Raw genomic sequence first — 25,668 nt, forward strand, 5'->3', positions numbered from 1 at the left:
GTTCTTCATTATATTACATTGGTGCATATGTTTGTAGCATTTTTGTCTTGCACATTGATGTTCCAGTGCTATGGGTTTATTTATTGTCATTTTTATTTGCAATTCACTGTTGCTATTTTAGTTTACATACTGTCAGTTTGTCATCTGGAGGTAGTGAGTGGAGCTGCAGACATTAGAAAACGGAGTGTCAAGTGGAGGGGGGTTGCAGCAGTGAAGGCAGGCAGGCAGAAATTTTTGTACCACATATGGCAAGAACGCCACTGGACATGGCACAGTAAGAAAACAGCTTTCTCATTTTGAATTGACATTAGCGACTTTCCACATTCAGGAAGACCTTTGGGATTTCTATGGTTGCAGAATCAAAAATTTACTCCAGCGTAGGCAGACTCTTGTAAATAGTGAAGGAGAATATATTACTGATGACTGAAGTTTCTGTTATACTGTACTTATTTGTAGTTTTTACTAAATTCATGGTAAAACAATACAAATTTATGCACCAACTTAATAGATAAATACATTATTAGCAAAAAGTGTGAGGTTACTATTAATTTGGTCTACCATATCATTAATATACAACAGGAACATCAAGGGTCCCCCCAAACTTTCCTTGGTCATGCTTGTAGTTACTTCAGTTCTGTTGATATGTCTCCATCCAAGATTACAGGTTGCATCCTCAGCTTTTCTCATTTTGCTTTGTTATCCTCAGTTTTAGGTGCAATGTCATCCTTTAGTGTCTAGATACTAATGTTGGAGTCACTGAGAGCCTTTAGACAGGACCAGAATTTCTTTGGGTTTGGTGAGGTGCCCTTAGATAAGTTTAATATGCTATGGATGTTGTTTAAGGCTTTATACTTTTCCCTTTTGGCAGCCCAATGTGTTTCATTTAGTATTTCTCTATCAATAGTGACTTAAAATCTTTCGTATGCACCTATAAATTAAACTTTGTGAGCAGAAGTCAATTTCTGCTTCAAATAATAATTTTCTGTATGTATTTTGAAATTTCACAATAATTGCCTCTACATGTCACCCTTCTATAAAACACAAAATTGCCTGTAAATCTTAGAAAGTAAATAACAGTATATACTAAGTCCCGTACATGTATAGTCCATCTAACTTTCCTTGAGATCTCAGTTTCCAGCAGACAGTGGAAGAATTTGCGTAAATAAAGTATTGGCAATTGTACTTGGTATATGAACAATACTTATGGTGTATGCGCAGCTACAGTGTAACTTTCCACACTTTCTACTTTTAGCTCCATAATTTTGCATTAACCAATATTTCTAATATAGCAACATGTGCTCCTTCTACCACTTCAATAAGTCATTTCAGTTATATGATTCATCCAAACATTACCTCTATATATTGGTTAAGAAATTAAATATGTTCCATCTGCAACAGTCCTCTCGCTGTAGCTCCCACTACTTTTAAATTCACTAAAGAAAAAGTGCCCCCCTGTTCTCCAAATAGCAGCAGTCCTACAGAACAATATAATGTTATGTTTGTTTCCAATGACTCTCCAATCCAGATCATGTATGATGCTCTATTTGACAGAAACTCTATAATACTACTGCATACCTGTTCAAAGAAATCAGCTAAATTTTGATTACGTGATAAGTCACACAAATCTGAGGGCTGTAAATACAACTAAATACTTAGGGATTACAATTACAAATAACCTAAATTGGAACGATTACATAGATAATATTGTGGGTAGAACAAACCAAAGACTGCAATTCATTGGCAATCATGAAAACAAAGGCGTTTTTCATTGCAATGAGATCTTCTCACGAAATTTCAATCACCAGTTTTCTCCTCCGATTGCGAAAAAATTCTGTTGGTACCCACCTACATAGGGAGAAATGATCATCACGATAAAATAAGAGTAATCAGGGCTCGCACAGAAAAATTTAAGAGCTCGTTTTTCCCGCATGCCGTTCGAAAGTGGAACGGTGGAGAGACAGCATGAAGGTGGTTCTCTGCCAGGCACTTTATTGTGAATAACAGAGTAATCATGTACATGTAGATGTAGATGCATGCAATAAACATACTGTCAGTGACAGCACATTAGTTCTTACACAGTTGAGTGAAATTGTAATTGTGATTTATCAGTCTCGTAATATACATCATCTTAACCGTTAGATTCAGTTACAGGAGACTTATCATCAAAAATTATGGTAAAACTTCACCATGACCATAGAACAACTGATTTTATTATTATTATTATTATTATTATTATTATTTATTATTATTATTATTATTAAAAAAATCAGTTGTTCCATGGTCATGGTGAAGTTTTACCATAATTAATATTATATATATTACCCCCCTGCTTTCATCCTCCACTACCAAATAGTACCATTCCTCCCACAGAATTTGCTGTAGTCTTATTTTTTTAATCTCTGGCTTCATCCCATATATATTATAAATGTGAATGTTTGTGTGTATGTTTGTTCCACATTGAAATGGCTGGACGGATCCTGAAGAAATCTGAAACGGAATTAGCATATACCCTTAATTAACACATGGGCTACATTTAACAGAGTGTAGTGCAAGATATTTATCGATTTGAAGATCATAAAGTGAAATGTGTTACGATACTCTTGAAAAAAGCTATTTGCTCCAAGACTTCTGAACTGTATTGTATTTGTGCAAATGCTTTTATTTTTTAATATCTCCCACATAATATGATTCGAAGTAATTAATATAATGCTTATACAATCCTCACAGTGTTTAATCTATACTCCCATACAAGCACTTTAAGGCTCTCAATGGAGGTGTCATTTGAATGCTGTAGGACAGAGACACATCGTGCCTTTACATGTATAACGTGATAGACTTTTAGTGAGGCTGGATTGGATTATGACACGGGAGCCCTCACACGTGAAGGCTGATGATGTTGCACATACAAATATAATGAACTTTTTGCTGTACCAAACTAGAAATTGCTGATTTTCTTTCTTTGTTGATCTAGAATGTTTTTGTTACTGTTTTACACTGAAGTGGCTGGACACTTCTGGATGAACTTTGGAATGGAGATAGCAAATACCCTGAACCTTTTATTCAAAAATCACTGTTCCCAGGGGATGGTCAATGTTATTACATTAGATTTCTGGCTTACCATATACACCTAGATATTTATGATCTTTCCTGTGCTAGGCACGTCGCAAAGAGTTGTGAAATTATTTATTCCCTTTCCTGGCACATTTTGTAATTTGCTACTCGGTGGCATGTATTCTGTCAGCTTCTCTCATTGTCTGGTTTTTTTTCCTCCCCCCCCCCTTTCTCTCTCTCTCTCTCTCTCTCTCTCTTTCTTTTCTTTCTTTTCATCTTTATCTCCTCTTCCCTCTTTGACGTCTATGTCCGCTGGGCCGCAACTGACATTAACATTTCTTTATAAATAACTGTTTAACTGTAGGTAACTCCACGAGGCACAGCTAGTATTACATATGTTTTTACCCATTAATTTGTTATATATTGCCATCACCATATATTGCAGGGTCCATGCATAAAATTTAAATTGGTGCGTTGGTAGCATAAAATTCTCTTTATGTCTTGTGTTGCATGTGCAGCTAAAAAGATTCTCTTCAAATAATTTTTGTTTGCTGTGTAGGAAGATTACAATTTCATGTGTGTATATGGAGGGAACAGTTAGGATCTTCAGTTTTTGAAATACTGGGTGACAAGATTCTTTTTGCTGTGCAGTACATATGTATCTGGCAATTTTCATCTGCAGCTTCAGTATTCAAGATACACTAATTGAACTTCCACAGAAAATTATACCATGTCTAATGACAGATACAAAATAACTACGATACACTATTTTTTGAGTACTAAAGTCAGTACCACTTGCTACTATTTCACTGCAAATACAAAACTACTCAATTTATTTGATAGGAACTCAACATGTATGTTCCAGCTTAAGTTCTTGTCCCTGTTTAGGTCAAGGAATCTAATCCTGTCAACTTCAACTTCTTCCATGTTCCACACATTTTGAATGTTCACTCATCTCTTCAATAAAAATTATTCACTGCAAGCAAGTGTTTTTCCTTGTTGGAATCCAAATTGGTTATTTATAATAATGATTTTTACAATAACATTTTGGAGCTGGTTTGCGGCTATTTTAACACTTTCTACAGGTTTGTGACAGCTTCCCATGTACCCCCCTTTATCTTTACTTGAACTGAGATCTGACTTCAGCATACTTCAACCCGCCAGAAAACACCCCTTTTCAGAAGATTGATTAATTATTTGAGTTAGTGAGGGTGCTATTATGTGATACATAGTTTCCATCATTTTAATAGGTATTCCATCCCACCCAGCAGAGTTTTTATTTTTTACTGATAACAGAACATTTAGCACATTCTTTATAGGCTTTTTTTAAAAAAATATGTGACATACTCAGCTTCTTGGTGGAGTCCAGGGGCATTTGCTTCACTATGCTACATCAATATCTGACTTAGTTTACAATAGGCTCTCATCTGCTTTAATCCTAGATATTTGGAAAGGATTTCAAAATTCAAGAAACACATTTGCTTGACTATAATCACCTTATTCCTCCAGGATCTAGTGAACAGTGAGCACTTCGGAACTCCAAGTACAAAGGTGTTCAAAAATTTACAGACAAGTTTTCACATAGTAAAGACTGTGTTATCATTTTTCTATAACAAGTAACCAAAACACGCAAAAAGCTGATTCCTGTCCTGTAATTTCAAAAAATTGTCTATTCAGCTGAAAGGGCTTGTTTTTATATATAAAAAGAAAGATGATGAGACTTACCAAACAAAAGCGCTGGCAGGTCGATAGACACACAAACATACACACAAAATTCTAACTTTCGCAACCAACGGCTGCTTCGTCAGCAAAGAGGGAAGGAGAGGGAAACACGAAAGGATGTGGGTTTTAAGGAAGAGGGTAAGGAGTCATTCCAATCCTGGGAGCGGAAAGACTTACCTTAGGGGGAAAAAAGGACGGGTATACACACACACACACACACACACACACACACACATACACACACACACACACACATCCGCATATACACAGACACAAGCAGACATTTGTATACACATCTATCGACCTGCCAGCGCTTTTGTTTGGTAAGTCTCATCATCTTTCTTTTATATATATATATATGAATATAATAGAGGGAAACATTCCACGTGGGAAAAATATATCTAAAAAGAAAGATGATGAAACTTACCAAACAAAAGCGCTGGCAGGTCGATAGACACACAAACATACACACAAAATTCTAGCTTTCGCAACCAATGGTTGCCTCGTCAGGAAAGAGGGAAGGAGAGGGAAAGACAAAAGGATTTGGGTTTTAAGGGAGAGGGTAAGGAGTCATTCCAATCCCGGGAGCGGAAAGACTTACCTTAGGGGGAAAAAAGGACAGGTATACACTCGCGCACACACACATATATCCATCCGCATATACACAGACACTAGCAGACATTTGTAAAGGCAAAGAGTTTGGGCAGAGATGTCAGTCGGGACGGAAGTACAGAGGCAAAGATGATGTTGAAAGACATCAAGCTTTTGCAACAAACTGTTGCCTCATCAGGAAAGAGGGATTTTTTATTAGGTGGGTGAGGGCAATGGATTGTTCAGTTTGGAACTGGTATAGGGACTGATGGAAAGAAGGGTTGCAGCCAGAGATGGGAACTTTAAGTGTGAGGCCTTTGGGGGTTATGCCAAATGTCAGACAAGCCTGAGAAAATAAAATATGTGAGCGTAATCTGGCTAGGGTGAAGGCATGTTTGCGGAGGGAATGTAAATAAAACTTAATGGGGTCGTTGTGGGGGTGTTGTGAGGGTGACATGGTATTAGAAGGTGGAAAGTTTAACATGAGGTTGAAATGAAAAAGAAAGATAGAAATATATGGGGAGAGATAAAGGTGAACTGGAAAGCAACTGGAGATCTGGTATGAAAAAAGGCGAAAAAGTGTTGGTTAAATTGATCCTGTGGTGAACTTGGGTTGGTGGACAGCGATGTGCTTGAACTGGTATAGGGACTGATGGAAAGAAGGGTTGCAGCCTGAACTGGTATAGGGACTGATGGAAAGAAGGGTCCTCTTTCCTGATGAGGCAACAGTTTGTTGCGAAAGCTTGAATTTTGTGTGTGTGTTTGTGTTCGTTTGTGTGTCTGTCGACCTGCCAGCACTTTCATTTGGTAAGTCACATCATCTTTGTTTTTAGGTATATATATGCAGATAGCATGACAGTTCAGTTGAGAAGTGGATGCTATGCTCTGGCAGTGAAAGAATGGAAACTAAAAAACAAGCAGCCGTATCAGCTATCACAAGGGATATTATCTCAAGGAGACATACAGTTTTTAAGTAATTCTGTATGATCATTGTCAATTTTACTTGGTGGGAGAAACTAGAGATCTGGGACATAAATTTACACTGTGCATGTTCAACAAAAATATGAAAAGGATAAACTGCTACTCACTAAATACAGGAGGCACTGAGTCATAGACAGCACAATAAAAAAATTATGCAGAAAAAAAAACACACACAAACACACACAAGCAAGCAAGCACAACTCTGTGGTGAGCAACCTGTCCTTTCCTTATTATTATTATTATTATTATTATTATTATTATTCCATCCTGAACTTCCCAATATATCTTTAATGTTTCAGAATTTATCAAAAACTGTTTAATACAGTTATAAAAAAGACTTTGCCAAATAAATAAATAAATAAATAAATAATAAAGAAACTAAATCATTCCTCTGAATTTGAAAAATGCGAATAATATCACATAAATTTTGGATAGTATTGTTCTAATGTTCCAAATACTTACAAGATATCTTCCTTCGTCCTATCTTTAGGGATATTTCCATGAAACATCAGAAAATAGCGATTCATTATCTCCTTTTTGACAGTTCCATTATCATCTTTGTACTCAATACTGGGATAAAATTTGACGACATCTTGTAAAGTCTGGTCTCTTTCATAAAGGTACGACATAAGTGCCGAAATAATCATTGAACTGTCATTCAGCTGCTGCAAAGAGAAAACAATTTTGTAACACTTAGGCACTCATTTTCCTTTCATTTTAAGATGGTTCATGTAGAACGAACTGTAATGGTAAACAAGTGTGAAGCATACTGACATTCACACTAACTTAAACAATTTGTAGGCACCACTTGATTTTCTTAGTAGACAGAATATCTTATATGCCTCTTAACTTTTTGTTCAATTCCTTTTCAAAGCAACTGCAAAGAAACCAGTTTGCTATGTGCCAGCATTAGTTTTCTTCCCCTTCCTTTTGCCACATACTCATTAAGACAGTATCATACATTATGGGGCAGACATGTAAGGCATCAAACTGACGACAGTTGAAAAGCTTGTACCATGTGTGATTAGAGATGGCTAAGTCATTAGTCGTTTTATCTGCTGTATACAATTGCTAACTATTTTATTTATGTTAATAATTACAGGAAAATATCACACAAAGGTTGTTTACTCAACTTCACTGAAATTACTGTTTGATGCTCCGATAAAAAGATAAAGCTGACAAAGATTAAAAGGTGTCAAGTGCAGCTTTCAAAAATATATCTTCAAAATGCACTGAGAGCTTCATGACTATTTTCCATGGTACATAGAAGTTAAGTCCTGCACTGATTCTAATAAAAATCAGCAAGGCACACACAGAAATATTTAAGGAAAAAAGCTTCTTACGATGAAAATGGGATGAATGTATACTGGTGAAATATTTGGAATTATTTACAACATGATGCAAATAACTGAAATTATTTCACCACTTGTTTTGATTTTTTCTATCTTGCCACAGCCACACAATGAACCACAGAATGCTACAAACTTATGATGAGTTGCTAGACACTTGAAACCAATAATGGCAACAACAAAAAAAAAAACATCACAAACGACAACTGGTTTCATTCATTTCTACAAACCATAATACAATGAATAATTAATTAATGTACTGAGATAGAAATGGGCAGACCACATTGAAAGATAAAATGAAGAAAGGTGGATGACAGCTGACCTCACATGAAGCCCAATGTAGAGTAACCATTTGCAAGGAAGACTACCAGCCGACTGAGATAAAAACATTGGAAGAGTGCTTGACTTCACTTAAACTGACATAAGACTGCTACAGAACAACAAGAGCGGCCTGAACATTCAAGAAATTACTGCTTGATTTGGAGAGGCAATATCTGTCTAGAGACACACAGTTCACTACAAAACTAATCACACTGCAATCATAACGGAAGAAGAAAGAGTGATACACATTGCTACCTGAAGAATTTGTCTCTTAGGATAGAAAGAACTTACAGCCTGTAGATTATTTCTAAAAGAAACACACAATACCCCACATGTTCTACGTTTGCAGTTCCAGCTTTCATGAGCAGCACTAGCATGATAAAAGTGATTGTCTGGCGAAAGGCACTGGTTTGGTTTTGGTGATGCGCCATGGCTTACCTGGATTTATGGGAGAATGTGTATGATGAGACGTCCTGCAATTGTTTATGACAAAGACTGCTGAGGATTATTGGGCTAGCTTAAGTGAGTAATATGTAGTCATATTTGTGGCCAGCAAAGGATTGATTTGGTACATTAACCAGTATGCTCTAGTCTCCAATACTGCCACTGTGTCTAAAGACATCTGGCATTTTGGTGGCTTCAGTTACTGGCGTGTTAGAAGGGAACAAATATTACTCCTGCAAAACTTGCCTCTGATGGTTGTGGCGGTATCAAGGAATTGATGGTATCAGTCCGTGTTGTTATCCTGTGCTATGTAATATTGCTCTCATCTTACCATAGTCTTCCTGAATTTTACACCATAGGCCACATCTCGTTGATCAGATACAGCATATTGTGTGGGAAAAGTGTTTAAGGTCTTAATCTTATATCACTTTGTCTACATAATGGCCACAGACATTTATTAAGTGTATTTAAGATAGGCTCTCACTGGTTAAATTATTGAAACATTACTGGAGGATTACTGCTTTTCATTCCAATTGATCCACAGTGAGGAAATCATCTGGGATGTAGAACATGCCAGAAAACAAAAATACAAAATAAACAAAATAACAACAGATATATTAATGTACCTACCATGGATCCCAAATGAAACTGCCCTTGTGAATATGGAATTGCACAAAGAAAAATTTTCAATACACTTAGGCGCATTATTTGGCTATTGTAGCCACACATCATAAAATTTAAAAAAAAATAAAGAACATTATACAGCATTTATTTACAATGATCACATTACTGCATACAATTTGTGCAGAAGTGAGACTGTACTCAATGTGCACATTAAGTGATATTGTCCACCCCTGATAGCTGAGTGGTCAGCACGACAAAATTTCAATCCTAAGAGCCCGGGTTTGATTCCCAGCTGGGTCACAGATTTTCTCTGCTCAGGGATTGGGTGTTGTGTTGTCCTAATCATCATCATTTCATCCCCACTGACGCACAAGTCGCCGAAGTGGCGTCAAATCGAAAGACTTGCACATGGCGAACGGTCTACCCGGCAGGAGGCCCTATTCACACGACATTTATTATTATTATTATGTGATTAATAACAGCATAAATGCATCAATTGGTTCTACATCTACATCTATACTCTGCAAACCACTGTTAGGTGCACGGTAGAGGGTAAGTCCCATTGTACCAATTATTACGGTCTCTTCCCATTCCACTCACTTATGGAGCCCAGAAAAATGACTGAATACCTTCATGCATGCAATAATTATTCTAATCTTATCCTCATGATCCCTATGTGAATGATATGTATAGGTTTGCAGCATATTCCTAGAGCAATTATTTTAAGGTCATTGCTTTAAACATTGTTAATATACTTTCTCGGGATAGTTTACGTCTATCTACAAGAGTCTTCCAGTTCAGTTCTTTCAGTATCTCTGTGACATTCTCTCACAGAGCAAACAAACCTGTGGACTATTCATGCTGCCCTTCTCTGTATATGTTCAATATCCCCTGTTAGTACTATTTGGTACAGTTCCCACACAATTGAGCAAAATTCAAGGACCACATGCACAAACATTCTACTCCCATCATTCTCACTTCCATCTTTTTATTAGGTGGCAGACCCGGGCACGGAGCCACTTAAAGGCAATGAGGTGCTCCATAGATGGATGCCACTTACGGTGCTGAGCCCACCTATGATCTCGAATGGCCTCTGCAATTTCCAAAGACCACCAAGGTACCACCGTCCATTGGGGCGGGCCCAAGGAACAAGGGATCACTAAATCATCTGACAAAAGGATGGCTGCTGTTGTCTTCTGCACTGCCTCATCGATATCTCCATGTGGCAAAGTCAACAGTAGAAGTAAAAGCATTCTAGTCAGTGCTGTTTAGAGCACATCTGCTCTGTTGTCCAGGGAAATGACAGTGAGGGAGGGAAAGGAAGACTGGAAAGTGTTCACTACCTCACATGTCATCGTGGCCCCTCCACTGGATGGATGAGTGAAGACAAGGACTGTAAGTAGAAAGACCTACAGCCTAAAAGGCGAAGTGTGTGGGGCTACCAGTTGTGCCAGTACATTTTCGAGGTCTTTACTGTGGCCAGTGACCATGGTTCCACACCATAAATGCAAACAGTGTGTTCTGAGACACTTCACTGTCACAAGGGAGGTAAATATTGCGCGTGGTAATATCCTGAAATCCCCTTACCTGAAAATCAACTGCCTCCAAAGTGCATTAAGACAGAAGAGTTCACTATGTAGAGGGTCTAGAACATATGGGCAAACTCTGCTCAACACCCTGTCATAGGCAGTATGATTCTTATAATATCCCCAAATTCCATAAAGGGCTGGGGTTTACATTGCTGGAAACCAAGTCTCCTGAAGGGCAATACAGGAGGCAGGTGATGTTCTTAAAAGATGTCGTATCTCAGCCAGTTGGTGAAAAAAACCATTACTGGAGAATTATTTTTTTGATTCACAGTGAGGTCATGAAGGGATCAAGGGGACAGGTTATGCCTTAGGGTCACCTGCAGCCACTGGTTGAGCGGTTATGGCATCAATATACATGGGTTCTGGGTTCGATTGTGTGGTGCAAAATGGGGCTTCAGGGTGCCAGAATCTCTGCCAAGCCCACAGGAGTGGAACAGGCAGGAGATGGTGATGTGGGAGCCACCAGAATGTCCTCCTTGGAGGACTTTTTCCTTGTCTTTCCTCTCCTTGATGATTGTGAGGACTTCTCAGAATCAGTTTCAGGTAAAAAGGGTGATCACGAAGCCATGCGACCAGCAGCCTGTGGCTCCTTCAGCCACTAGCTGGTATCTGGTTGTAGACTGGAGGAAACCTTAGAAGAAAGTGTCCAGAGGGATCCCTTGCTGGTGAGAGAAGCCAGAAGAAGGTGATTTGTTTCCAATGTGGGGACCAACGTCCCTGGTGGATAGGAACTCATTGATCCCGATGTAGATGTGGGGGAAGCAGCAAGAGGTGGAGCCCACAATCATCATGGAGGTAGGCATGGTTAAGCGGCCCAGAGGACCCCACTGTAGGAGTGTAACGGCAGGAGTGCCATCACCAAAGGGGCAATGCCATTGTAGCTGTAGCAAATGACATTACTTGACATGCTGGGTGCAACCACTCTTATTTCTTCTTCTTGGCTACTTGGTGGCTGAGTTTGTCCACAGTCTTGTATTTTCTTTTCTCTCTAGAGAACAGTACAATCTGGTGAAAAGGGAGAGTGGTGCTTTTGTCAGTTGACAAGGACGGGGGAGCATTCACATGCAGTGCTCATCCATAGTCTTTATAGATGGGGCTAGCATTGCAACATTAAGAACATACGGTTTCACATTCCATCAGTATACCATCTCCTCGACCTTTTCAGGCAATGAATTAATGAATTGCTCTCAAAGACCCAGATGAAGGCTACTGTCCTTTGGCGTCTTATGTACACAACAGACAAAGTTTACACTCCATCGCTCCAAGTTGGTGCATAGTTCATCATCAGACTGTAACACCACATCTCTGTAAAATGATGTCCTGAACTAAATATAGACTTTTGGGGAGTGACAGTTACCCAGCTTGTTACACTTTCTGCTTTAGAGATACATGCCACTTCCCCAAACGTGCCTTCTAAGTTCTCCACAAACAACAAGGGTTTTGTGGACAGTAAGTATTCACCATCAGTCCTTGTACAAACCAAATATTGTGGGGAGTATTGCTCTGCTTGCTGCTTAGCCCTATGTTCCTCCCAAGATATAGCCAGGGAAGGCAGAATTTTAGGATCATATCTCTCTGTATGGAAGGAGTACTGTCCTTTATTAGACAGAGCTGGGGCCACATGGACACCAGAGGAAGATAACTTAATCTGCTTCAATTGCAGCCGATCAACCAAGGTGCCACCCACTACAAACGGGGACTCTCCCCACGGGCACCACCCAGCCACAACAGAGGCTACCTGGCCAGTAATCCATTGCTTGGAGTCCCCATACCCCAGTCATGATGAGCACATACTCCCTGGCATCCTGGGGAGTTTTCAGCTCGGGCACCAACCGTGCGATCCCTGCGTAGTTAGGGGCCTACCACCTTGCAGGTACTTGACGAATCCCTCCCCCAGTAGGATGGCTACTGTGCTCAATTTTGGTTGTGTTACCTTACTAAAGGGAAGAGTGCACAATGGAAAGGCACAAAGGTGGTGTACACACATCATTGGGAAACCTTCCCTGCGTGACCCGCACTTCTGGAGAATTCTAAAAATTGGTAGCAGGTCAAATCCAATAATGGGGACCATATGTTTATTTGATGAAAAGTTGTAGAATATGTCAGAAGTGGGAACTCGAGGCCCGATCATAAACCAAGCACAAGTAGAGTCACCAACAACAAGAAAACCGTCTGATGTAGAGGCAAAAGGAGAAAGGTACAGTGGAAGTATAAGCATGCAGCAGGGAAAGGAAGTAATGCTGCAAATGCTGTGGCCCTATGGTAGCCAAGCATGTACCTTCAATCGATTAATCGATTTGTGAGCCCTCAGGAAGGGGGAGGGTTGGGGGGGGGGGGGGGGTTGTACACGGCACGGAGTCAATCTTCGCACCACTTTGAAACGTTACCAAGGTGTGACTGTCTATTTATGCAGCGTCTTTCAGATAGTACTTTATTATGGATAACTACGTCATTTGCAAAAAGTCTGAGGTTAGTATTAATATTGTCTGCAAGGTCATTAATATACAACATGAACAGCAAGGGTCCCAACATATTTCCCTGGGGCACACTAAAAGTTACTTCTACATCTCACAAAATAAGGTGCTGCATCCTTCCTACCAAGAAGTCCTCAATCCAGTCACAAATTGCACTTGATACCCATAAGTTCGTACTTTTGATAATAAGCATATGTGTAATACTGAGACAAATGCTTTACGGAAGTCAAGAAATTACTCTATCTACCTGACTGCCTTGATACCTTTCAGTATGTCATGTAAGAGAAGTGCAAATTGGGTTTCACACGATCAATGTTTTCAGAATCCATACTGGTTGGCATTGAGGTGGTCATTTTGTTCAAGATACCTCATTATATTTGAGCTGAGAAAACATTCTAAGATTCTATGACAAATTGATGTCAAGGATATTGGACGACAGTTTTGTGGATCATTTCTACTACCCTGCTTGTAGACAGGTGTGAGCTGTGCCCATTTTTTTTTTTTTGCCCAGTTTTTTGTTTGAGAGATCTATGACAGATTATAGTTAGAAGAGGAGCTTACTCAGCTGCAAATTCAGTATCTGGCAGGAATTCCATGGGGCCCCTAGAGATTTGTTTAATTTTATCGATTTCAGCTGTTTCTCAACACCACTGACACTAATACTTATCTCACTAATCTTTTTGGTGATATTAGGATTAAACTGGGGCATTTCTCCTGGGTTTTTATTTGTAAAGGGACATTTGGAAACAGAGTCAAGCATTTCAGCTTTTGCTTTGCTACCCTGAATTTCAGTTCCTGTCTCATTTGCTAGGAGACTAACTTTGGCGCCATTAAAAGCCTTTACATGCAACCAGAATTTATTTGGGTGATGCGAAAGATCGTTTGACAATACTCTGCTACAGCAGTCAGTAAAGGCATCATGCACTGCTCTCTAAACAGCCAAACGTAATTCATTCAGCATCTCTCTATTTATAGCCCTACAGCATGTTTTACACCTATTATATAGTAATCCCTGTTTCTTTAGAAGTTTCTTTATAGTAACTGCACACCATGGGTGTTCCCTCACATTATGAACTGTTCTACTGGGTAGGTATCTTTTCAGTGCATGGTCAATTATATTTTTAAACTTGAGCCCTGGTTCCTTCACATGCACCTGACCTGTGCTGAAAGTTTCAAGTTCCTCATTGAGATATGACACTAGGCCTACTGATTTTTTGTTCTATCTACTTTACTGAAAATATATATATTTCTGCTTGTTCTAGCTGTCCTTTGTACTTTGATAATCATTGTTACCACAACCATGTCACGATCACTGATACCAGTTTCAAAGTGGACATCCTCAAAGTGGTAACAGGTAACGATTTGATCCGATATATTTTCATCATGAGTGGGGCTCCTAAGTATCTGTTATAGGCATTTTCAGAGAAAGCTTTTATTAATGTTTCACATGATAGCTTATCATGCCTACCACTCACATAACTGTTCTTTTCCCAATTAGTTTTTGTATGATTAAAGTCTCCACCAATGATTACAGTATGATTGTGGAACTTATGTACAAGAGAAATGAGGTTTTCTCTGAAGTTTTCAGTTACATCAAGGGATGAGTCTGGTGGGCAATAGAAGGAACTGTCATCACTTTATGCTCACCCTGATACCGAGTCTTGCCCAAACAATCTCACATGCAGTTTCAATTTCTATCTCAGTGGATTTTAGTTTCTTGTCCACTGTGACAAATACACCACCTCCATTTTCCACCTGCCTAACCCTTTGATATACAATTAAATTTTCCTTCAAAATCTCACTGCTATCAATTTCAGGTTTCAGCCAGCTTTCTGTTCTTAGTACTACATGAGCTTTACTGCTTTTCATGAGTGCTTCAAACTCTGGCACTTCGTTGTGAATGCTTCGGCAGATTACCATAAGGATTTTAATACTCGCACTTGTGGGGGGAATTTCTTTCAATCTTACACTGATATTTCTGGGTTTCCTACAGCTATCATTATCTGGGTTGGATGGAGAGTCACATAATCTAAAAACCCTTGAATTCACACCACACACAATCGGCAACCTGACTAGCAGCATCTGATGTGTAGTGCACACCTGATCCATTTAGAGGGACCCTAAAAAATTCATCAATGGATTAAAAGGAGTTGGCCACCAATAAGTTCTTTACACTCTTTTCAAATTGAATTTTATTATTAGTTAAACTTTTTATGTACACTGGCATGTAATTGGAAATGTGTGCTGCTGAATAGTGCACACCTTTCTGAACCAAGGTAAGTGACTATACCTTTGTGACAGTTACTCTTATTTAGTTCACACCAGAAATAATTCGTATTGCATGATTTTAGGCTCGGAAAACTTTAGCTTGGTTTCATGTGTTACCCCGGAAACTAATCTTGTATGACATCATGGAATGAAAGTAAGCACATAGGCTTCTTTTGTTTTTGTATCACCTGTGTCTGACAACATTCACATAGGAAACTGAGATTTGTTTAGGCACTTCAGCTGCTCTGTCATATGCCCCCCCCCCCCCCCCCCCCAGTTAAATTTATTCTCAAGCTGTAATGCCAAGAATTTAACACTGGCAACTTCTAAGGTGTGTCAATAGTTTCTTACATTTTAATTGATTAATACCTCTTGGAGTACTGACCCAGATATCAGTTACACTTGCTGAATTTGTGTAAATGATTGTTCCATGATTTTAAAAAATACGGCTTGTGTTACCCAAGTTTCTTACAAGTTTGGAAACTTTAATAGGATTTACTGTAGTTTAAATGCATGTTAATAATTTTAATTTCATTTTTTTTTAATTTGTCCACTTGAACATTAAAATTTAGAAGGGTGTAGTTAATGTTTAGTTTTAATAAATGTTTGAAAGTGGTAGCCTGCCTCTTGACACAAAGTCCTTGCTCGACATACCACTTGGTGCACATTGATATCTTTTGCTGCATCATTTGTACTTGAAAAACCAAACACAAAAAAGTGTCCTACAATTCATAATAAGGTTCCTTTTCAAATTTTATATTAGTCCATGAACAGATATTACACCTTTAGCTTCATTTCACATCCTTGCATCACCACACACTAATAGATCTATGGCAGAAATATCTAAATATATGATAACTCTCAAAATGTTCATTAGGTTCTGCCACATGACAGGTTGTGCAAATTGTCTATTGAAATTACTACAAAGCAGATTCTGCTGAGCAGAATAGTGTTGGTTTCTTGAGCAGTAAAATTTCAATACCACTTAAAGTTTCATTATAAATGCTGAAAAATTATTATCTGATGAATGATAGATGTGAAGTAATCTCATTATTTTAAATGATTTGATTTCCACCACACAATGCAGAAAGTGATTTCCTGTCATTTAAATGTCTTGATATTTCAATGGGATGTATCAAGCACTACCCACCCCTGCTATCAGTACAGCAAAATTTAAAATCAATAGTGTCTCTTGTCAGACTCTAAAGAACAAGCCTGTTCCCTCACCATCCGTACTCAACTATATAAATTACATTGCACGACACAATTACTTGTTCTCGGTAATACTTTTCTAAAACTGTAATTTTGTACTACCAGTGTAGGGCCAGTTAGTTGTTAACATTACTATGTCAGCTGTTCCAATGCCTCTGGCAGTCTCACTACAAAAATTACTTAAAACTGGTGGCTTAGAAAGGTGCAGTTATATTCTATGTGTTAGCTGAAGAGTGAACACCACGTCTGGCTGAATAAACAACATTTCCCAGAAGAAGTCTACAACTGCCATACAGGAATTTCTAGTCTACCAGTGAAATACTCTGTGCTGCGATTTACATAGATTCCGTCTGCATGTGTTTGTTCCATTAATTATATTAATTACTGATTTCTATATTTCATAATAGTGTTAATGAAATGAGTGGAAAACAAGACACTCCCTAACCCTGTCTGCGCACTGTCACCACTGATTCAAAAGATGTGCCACGTGAGTGTCAGTATAACTTTGTGAAACATCCTTTCTGCTCCTTGTGATATAGTGAGGTAGAGACAATGTGGAGTCCACTTCCTCTTCAATTTACAACCAGACTACACCAATGCAGCATTTTCCCCCCACATTTCAATGTTTGACGCATTCTGCTGATTTTTCTCCCAATAATACTTTTACTAACATTTGTTTCATTAGGCTGATAATACTTTTGAAGTTATAAGAATATAACTGCAAAGTAGGTGGCAATGGTCAACAATTTAAAGCACAACTTCTGCATGCAGATGAGAAGCGTACCCAGTACTCCGAGGCTTTTGGACTGTCTTCTACACCAATGGTCAACAAACACACTAGACTATAATGCAGTTCCATTAGGTATGAATTGGAAATTATTAAACAACTTCAAGCCTAGCATAAAATGAACATCAAGCCACCACACAAAAATCAAACTGTCTTCCAACATTTCCCATTATGCAAGTTTGTTGGGTTAATAATGCCTGCCTCAGAATGCAGTAATGTAATGGTTAAAACAGAAGCCTCTTAGTCATGAGGATTATTCAAACCCCAGTCCAGTCATCAAGAATTAGGTTTTATGCACAAATCCTAAATTATTTAAGACAAAAAATGCTAGAATATTTTCTTGAAAGGACACAATTGATTTCCTTCCCTAATCTGGGTGTGTGCTTAAACTGTAATTACAGTTTCACTGTAATGTTAAACCCTAAGCTTCTTTCTTCCTAACAACAACAACAATCATGTAAATAAATAAACCACCTGAATGCATTTCACCTTAAAAATTGTAACACACACACACAGACCCCTCATGTGAGATTATTTTATAGTCTCAGATTTTTCTGGATAGAAAGCACTGGAAATGTCACTTAAATGATGACAGCTTACACCTGTCAATATCAAAAAGCCTGAAATGGCTGTAAATTAGCTTCTTAATCCATATACACAGAAAATTGCTCATGTCGCTCAGAAGATGATACAAATTAGCAAGAATGCTTGGATTTATTAAATTGAAAACAAAAATTAGTAAAGCTGTGGGTATTTTGGGACGACTTTATAGGCCTGATTGCACTTTGCCACAGAAATCGGCGGTATTCCCGGATATTAAGAGCGCCTCCTCCTAATATACATCCAAAGGAAATACTTTAATTGCAGAATGCCCGATCCTGTATTAAAAACATGAGTTAACTTTTCAAATTCTGTATTATGTGATATTCAAAATGGTACCACTGATTCCTTCAACTGCTGTCAGCTTTCAAAATACGGTATCTTATGTCAACATCAGTGACAAAACAATATTGCCTGTTATGATTTTGATGATATCATATTTCTTCAGTGTGTAAGAAACATACCTGGTATCCATCTTCAACTTGGGCTAGGAGTATTGGAACCTTTTTATAATGAGACCACTTTATTTCCTGTCGCAAAACTGGGTCTACTTCAACGACGTCATAAGAAAATCCATGGTAATCAAGAAAGGCACGAACTTTGCAACAAAATGGGCAAGTCGGGTACTGAAACAGTTTCAGTTTTAATCCTGTGTTGTCCGTCGGACTTACAACCTGCAGGTGAATAACAATATGGACATCAGATTTCTAGTACAAGAGACTTTGTCTAAATAAAAGTAACAATTAATCGAAAGAATATGGTGTTTATCTTCTTACCGAACGTGAAGTCGCTACATCGGGAAGTGACTTCAACACAAAAGATTCTGCACCAGTTCCCTTGTTTAAAATTGGTACACGCGCCTCGTACATTTTATGGAACGAATATCCCGTACCAACTAATGCCCCAAGTCCCACGCTAATTAATCCTAATCTTGTCACACTCATCCCGGGCTTTGCTCCACTCGATGAACTATATGAGCTGTTTGATCGAACATTAAACTTGCCTTCTTGAAACAAGTACGGAGAACTACGAAGTGCTTTCGATATGTTCTTAATTCTCCAAAAGCTACACGTTGCCATTATTAAAATAATGCTATCCAGTCCATTGCACCTCGGTTATATCATAGCCTGTCACGTTATTTTTGTTATGGTCTATCACCAAAGTGTGCGCTACGAATCGCTGGACCAATCACCGCAGCTGCTCCGTGAAGCAGTTTATACTTCGTTCATCGCACTTGGCACAAGAAGGAAACACTATTTGTTGTTATGTAACACACAGAAAATTCAATAAAGGTCCGTGGTGGCATGATAAATAAGTAATGACTTTATCAAGTGAGGTTATAAATTGTTTTTGGTTTTCGCCATGGTTTCCGCAGAAATGAAATATTCATCACTGGCATTTACGTGTCGAATGCGAAAATCAAATTTGTGACCGGTGTCTCTATTGCGTTGGGTTGTTCATGTTGCTGTGTCGTTGGGACACGAACATTGTAACAGAGACTGTTATAAAATAAAAAGAATTTTATAGATCAAATAATGTGCTACGTTGCTCTTTATAGTTTAGATGCTGCGATTTAATCAACGTAATCATAGACACAGCGTTACTTGACTAGCCCAACACGGTGTATGATACAAGCAGTACGTTTACATGCAGCCCAGCTTCCGGAAAATGAAAACCAAATTTTGGAAACTGTTTTGAGCCTACAACTGTTTTCTAGATCAATCAAATAGAAGTTTATATAAACAATTATGCACTTCTTTGGGTTTTCCGATATTCAGTTGTTCTACACAAATCGCGTCTGGAAGACAGCTGTTCCAGTTTCTGATTTAGTCAGCTCAACGGCTGTTTCTCTACAGTGAAATATTAGAGACAGACAATATTGTACTCAGTCTGATATTTCTACTTCTGGTTCACTGCACAAAAAGTAACCTTGTCCAGATCAGCAGAAACAAGTACGTTTTAAAAGTGGTTGTGCATTTACACGAGAGCGAAAACTGACTTTAGAAGCGGCAATCCGGCGGCTAGAACAGCATTTCCAGAAACGATAATGGAGTATTTACGCCATCATCAGTGATACACAAAGTCTGGGTATAGTACCGGAATTGAGAAACTAATAATGATAAAAATTGTTAATGGCCAAAGCAAACTTCATGGCTGATTGTGGCGGCATCCCGCAATCATGTAGTGTTAAAGCCTAGTTTACACGACGACACTAGGTTGCAGGCAACTGCGCTACCGGCCACTACGCAACCGCGCCGCGCGTTTGCGCAACTCGTTGGTGAAACTAAACACTTTCGGCGTGTTCAAACTTTGGCACCACTAGTTGCATGAGTTTTGCGGTTATGTGTGTTCGTAGAGTGTAGACAAACTGAAATATGAAGTGGGGATGGAGAATAATTTTTTTTTTTAGATATCTATGCTTAGCATACGTGTTTGTGGGATTTCAGAGATGGTGATTACAAAAATAAGCTGAGACGTTCATGTGCGATCATAACGTAGGTTTGACAATATCCGAGCCGCAGAGCAACATTTATTGAGTTAGGAGCACATATACAACTGAATTATGAAAAATTGCTGTGGCAATGCTCTCGTCTGCAATACTAAAATCCCATCGCTCGAGTTGTCCAACTCCTTGTCAAGGAATATTGTTGACAGGAGGGAAGGCTATACAAATTCAAGAAGCTGCATTCTTTATTAAATATGCATTTATTTAAAACGTCCCTGCAGTGCTCCCCATTTATATATGTTAGAATTTTGAATTATTGCCACTGCACAGATCTATCTTCAAGAGAGTAGTTTGCAAACCATTCTCTACTTAATGCGGCCTGCTTCGAATAATTATTGTTGCTAATGTTAATAATTATTACTGCTAAGGTTAATAATTATTGGTGTTAATGAAATAGCGTCACCACCAACTAAAACCGTATCTTATAGCATGTCGAGTGTTCTCGATTGTAATGCAATATGATATATAATTTCAGTTCTGGTGACAGTGCTTCATGTACTACAGTGCCTTTATTCCTTATTGCATAATTAACTCTATTTAGAAGAAACGTTAACAGTTCTGGTGACATTCCAAGATAATTAAAAGAACTTCTTGGATCTTCCGTTATAAATTATTTCAGCAAGCATGCTGAGCAACCGAGCTGACGTCATTTCTTCAACCGGTCACGAATCGAAACATGTTTTAATTCTTTTATCTTGCAGCGATTCCACGCAACAAGCTTTAAATCCATCACAACTCGTGCTACGTGCAGCTGCCAAAACTTTCATTTCAGACACGACTCAGGGACCCACAATACGACGAAACTGAAGTGTATACTGGTGTCGCCGTGTCTACAGTCATGTATGAAACCACTTGCGTGCAACTCATTCCAGGCAACGAGTGGGGCAACCCAATGTCGTCGTGTAAACTAGGCTTTATGCTTGCCGTGTGAGTATGTTTACAAACACCGCACCCTCAAACATTTCAAGCCAGACATCAGACCCGTTTTGGTTTTGTTACTCTTTGATTATGCTTTTTATTTTTTGTATCTTTCATGCATGTAGTAGTTCTTGCATAGTTACGAAATAACTCTGATGTTTGTTCCCTGAATGTTAAGTTATTCTGAACTGTAAGTAATGCCAGAAAAGAGAAACTGTCAGTGATGACGAGGAAGTCCGTGCAGTTTCACCCAGTGCGACAGACGAGGTCTGCAAAATCTGAGTAGCACATTGCATTCCATTTTCCAAACTTAGAGAAATAACACAAGTGCACCTTTAAGTATGGGTCCTTTAAAGTGTTGCAAATTGCAGTGCATATACCCACAACAACTTTACTGCCACTACCACGGCAATAGCTCCAAAAACAAGTGGGTCTTCCATGTGCAAAACGTAAATTTAAATATACATGCACTTGTGTAACCAAGTGTCGTAATATAAAACTGTTGAGTCTGTAATTCAGAACAGTAGTAACCTACATAATAGCATTACAATTACTTCATAAATAATGATAAAAGTCAATTCCTTATTAAATAGAAACCTTGAGCTCATATAAATAATTTGAACAAGTGACATTCCAATATGTCACACGCTCCCCCTTGTGTCTCGCACGGTAGAGTGTACGACTTTCCAAGAGATCAGGCAGTTCTATTTGCGTTTAGCGCGTTATTGCCGTCTACTGCGCATGTACGCCAGGTATATCCCTCGTGGATGGTGTAATAGGTCTATATGAACCCTGTAGTTACAGATATGCACGCTCAGGGCACTGGTGCATAGGTGTACGGTTTACGCGCATCGTGTAATTGGGGCTTAACGAACGAACTAGCCATGTATTTATCGCCGTCTCCTGTGGTTGCGATCAATAAAGCTAACGTTAATTGTTCGAGGGAATGTTTGTGTATTCTGGTTCCATAATATTAAGCACACGCAGGTCCTAATGGCTGAACGACATCTGCACAACTTGCACCAACAAAGTGGTGACCCCGTCGTGACTTAATCTGCGTAGTATAATTGAATTTACGAGCGTTTACAGAAGAGATTTGCAAAATAACTGAGGCGAATCCCACCTTGTCACGATTGGTCTTAAGACTACCATCTATCGGGCCAAGTAGCCGCACTTTGTGGTTTGCACAGGTGGAAGCCAGTTTTTTCTATTCTGGAACTTCGGAGGACGCGACCAAGTTTGCGCTGGTAGTAAGTCAGTTAGGTCACCAGTACGCCGCGGAAGTGCAAGATACAATTATCTCGCCACTGGAAGCTATCTCATACGACCGGCTTAAAGCAGAATGGATCCAACGAGTTTTAGCATCGCAAGAAGAACGAAGCTGTGAGATTCTCACTCAGGAGGATATTGAAGACAGAAAGCCTTCGCAGTACTTGCAACACCTAAGAAGCGTAGCAGACGTGAGAGCGGTTCCAGACAGCTTACTGCGCACGATATGAAGCAGTCGTTAGCCACCGCCTGTCAAAGCACCATTGGAGATAATACCATCGTTATCAGATAAAATCCAGGACACAGTTACACCGGCTCCAGTCAATGGAATCACTGCACAGTGCGCTATCGCGACACCAGCTGTTTCGCATGCAAATTACGACGTTTTGGCGGCCAAGGTAGATCTATTGACGAAACTGATCTGCGAATGGTTGTTTCGACGCGACCCGAGCAGCGACAGAAGCTAGAATCGATACTGCCGACGCTTGCGCAGCAGATCATCAGCGACCTCTTCCATAAGTGAGCCTGAGCAACAACGTATCTGTTAGTATCACCAGAAATTCGGGGAGCAAGTGCACAGATACACAACCAAATGGCAGTGGCTGTCGGAAGCAGGCGCCACCTCCTATTGTCGATCAATGTCTGTGCGCCTGTTTGTTAGTGATTGGCAGTCACTGCAGCCAGGCGACTAGCGCGAGTTTTGGTGTTCTCGTAAAGATAAGTTATTTTAGATTATAAAACATATAGATTAGTACTGATTACGTGGTAAATAAGTGTATTAGTGTGCCGTTTAAGTGTACCATTAAAGGTTTCATTTTTCTTTACGTAATATAGCAGAAAACGCGAAAAGACCGTACAGTCGTATTTTCTGTTTACGTTCTGCTGCAGCAAATCTATAGAATTTCGTTTAGTTGTTCCTTGCTCTCTCCAGCAATTTAACTTAGCGTACCTCTTCATTATTTAACTAGCATTTCCGGAAAGTAGCGTAAAGTTTAACTTGTTGTTTCAGAAACTTTGCACTTTTGTTTTTGTTTACACACAGTTGCGTATAGGCCAAATTTGTGTAACCATATTTTCGTGTTTATCTGTAATTTAACTGACTTATTCTTAATAAACTATTACGTTTATCATGAGTGAAAAGTGCTTGACTTGCCGTAGAATTGTTAGGTCGGGGCTTTGGTGTGATGGGTGCTGTAGTTTTTTCCATGTGGGTGGCTGTAGTGGCGTGGGAATAGGGGAAGTAAATGAGACTCATCAGTGGTTTTGTAGGATTTGTAGTAGAGATAGGAAGATACTGGAACAGGAGGGGAAAATTGCTGCCCTTCAGGCTGAGTTAGACAAGGCCAGGGGAGATCTTGACAGGTTAAGGAGGGAGAAGGGTAAAGAGAGGTGGGAAGTGGCAACAGGCAACAGGAGGAACAGGTCTAGAACTTTGTCTGACAGCTTTATGGTGAATGTGGAAAACAGATTTGACCTGTTGCTTCAGTTAGAAGCTGGTGAGCCTCAAGCAGTTACAGGTGTAGACAGGGCACAACAAACTTTCAGCAGCAAATTGAAAAGTAAGAATGTAGGGAAATCAGTAAAGAGAAAGAAAGTGTTGTTGTTAGGTAGTTCCCATGGAAGAGGTGTTGGCCAACTCTTGCAGGATGAACTAGGATCAGAATACCAGGTCACCAATTTTTTTAAACCTAGTGCTGGTCTGAAGCAGGTGACAGAGGATTTAGGATCACTTTGCAAAGATTTCACTAAGGAAGACACCGTGGTTATAGTGGGTGGGGCAGGTAACAGTATTGACAGAGATCCTGGGTACAGTATAGAGTGTGACCTGGCGAAGATTGCATCAGCATCGAGGCATACCAGTGTTGAGTTTGTATCTGTTCTTGGGCGCCATGACCGACCTCATTTGAACTCTTCTGTCAAGAGAGTTAATTTGGAGCTGGAACGGCTGCTCATGTCGGGTGCGGGGTCACACATTGGTGTGGTTCGTGTTGATTCTATCAGTAGGTGGGATTATACTAGGCATGGCCTTCACCTCAACAGGAAGGGGAAGGGTAAATTGGCTGGGGAAATAGCAGGAAAGTTAAAGGGGGGAGGCACTGTCATGAGTGGTAAAATACCAGTGGTTATAGGATTCAGAAAAGACCCTTTTTTAGGGTAGGGAGGACAGAAAGAAAGCAAATTTTAAGAGAGGTTAGAACTGAGACAAACCTTCAGTTTGAGAAAGAAATCAAAAAACATAATTCCAGCTTATTACATCAACATAAACAGCCATTGGTTAAGAATTTTCAACTGTCAGCAGATATTTTAACTCCACCCAATTTTAACTCAGTCAATATGAAATGTCAGCTATCTTTATTGTATCAAAATATTCGAGGACTGAGAAATAAAATTAATGAATTAACTATCTGCGTAGATGAATTAGAGTCTTCAAACCCAGGTGACATAATCTGCCTCTCTGAACATCATGTGACCACTGGTATAGAACTTTTAAGTGTTACAGGGTTTAGGTTAGCATCTCACTTTTGTAGATCAGAAATGGAGAAAGGAGGAGTTGCCACATTCATCAGGAACTGTCATGAATTTAAGAACATAGACATTCATAAATTTTGCCTAGAACAGCATATGGAAGCATGTGCAACAGAATTAGATTTTCACAAAAAATCTCTCATAATATTAAGTGTATATCGAGCACCTGCAGGTAACTTTAATCTGTTTGTAAACCACCTTGAAGCTGTACTGGCCCATTTAACAACCAAAAACAAAGAAATAGTGGTTGCTGGTGATTTCAATGTAGATTTTCTTAAAGACTCTCCCAATAAGAACTTATTTGAGTTAGTAACACTATCATTCAACTTAATTCCCACAGTAAAGTTCCCCACTAGGATAGCCACTTGCTCACAAACAGCCATTGATAATATCTTTATAGAAAAGTCCAATGAACAAAATTATATTACAAAACCAA

At 39.1% G+C, this 25,668-nt stretch overlaps 1 protein-coding gene across 2 annotated transcripts in view; it reads right to left on the bottom strand.

Annotated features, from left to right (window-relative positions):
- LOC126187483 (prostaglandin E synthase 2) overlaps nt 1-19,466 on the bottom strand; it is a 46,896-nt gene extending 27,430 nt beyond the window's left edge. The window contains exons 1-3 of one of the 2 annotated variants that reach the window (XM_049928597.1): nt 18,790-19,466; nt 18,478-18,687; nt 6,808-7,007 (exon numbers count right to left, since the gene is read on the bottom strand). In XM_049928597.1, coding sequence (XP_049784554.1) covers nt 6,808-7,007; nt 18,478-18,687; nt 18,790-19,092 — 713 coding nt within the window. In that variant the 5' untranslated portion in view covers nt 19,093-19,466. Of the gene's footprint in view, nt 1-6,807; nt 7,011-18,477; nt 18,688-18,789 lie in introns of both variants that reach the window. The other variant, XM_049928593.1, reaches the window with a different exon arrangement.
- Nucleotides 19,467-25,668: the final 6,202 nt, after the last annotated feature.

The sequence above is a fragment of the Schistocerca cancellata genome, chromosome 1, assembly GCF_023864275.1.
Source record: "Schistocerca cancellata isolate TAMUIC-IGC-003103 chromosome 1, iqSchCanc2.1, whole genome shotgun sequence".
In the NCBI taxonomy this organism is placed as follows: domain Eukaryota; kingdom Metazoa; phylum Arthropoda; class Insecta; order Orthoptera; family Acrididae; genus Schistocerca; species Schistocerca cancellata.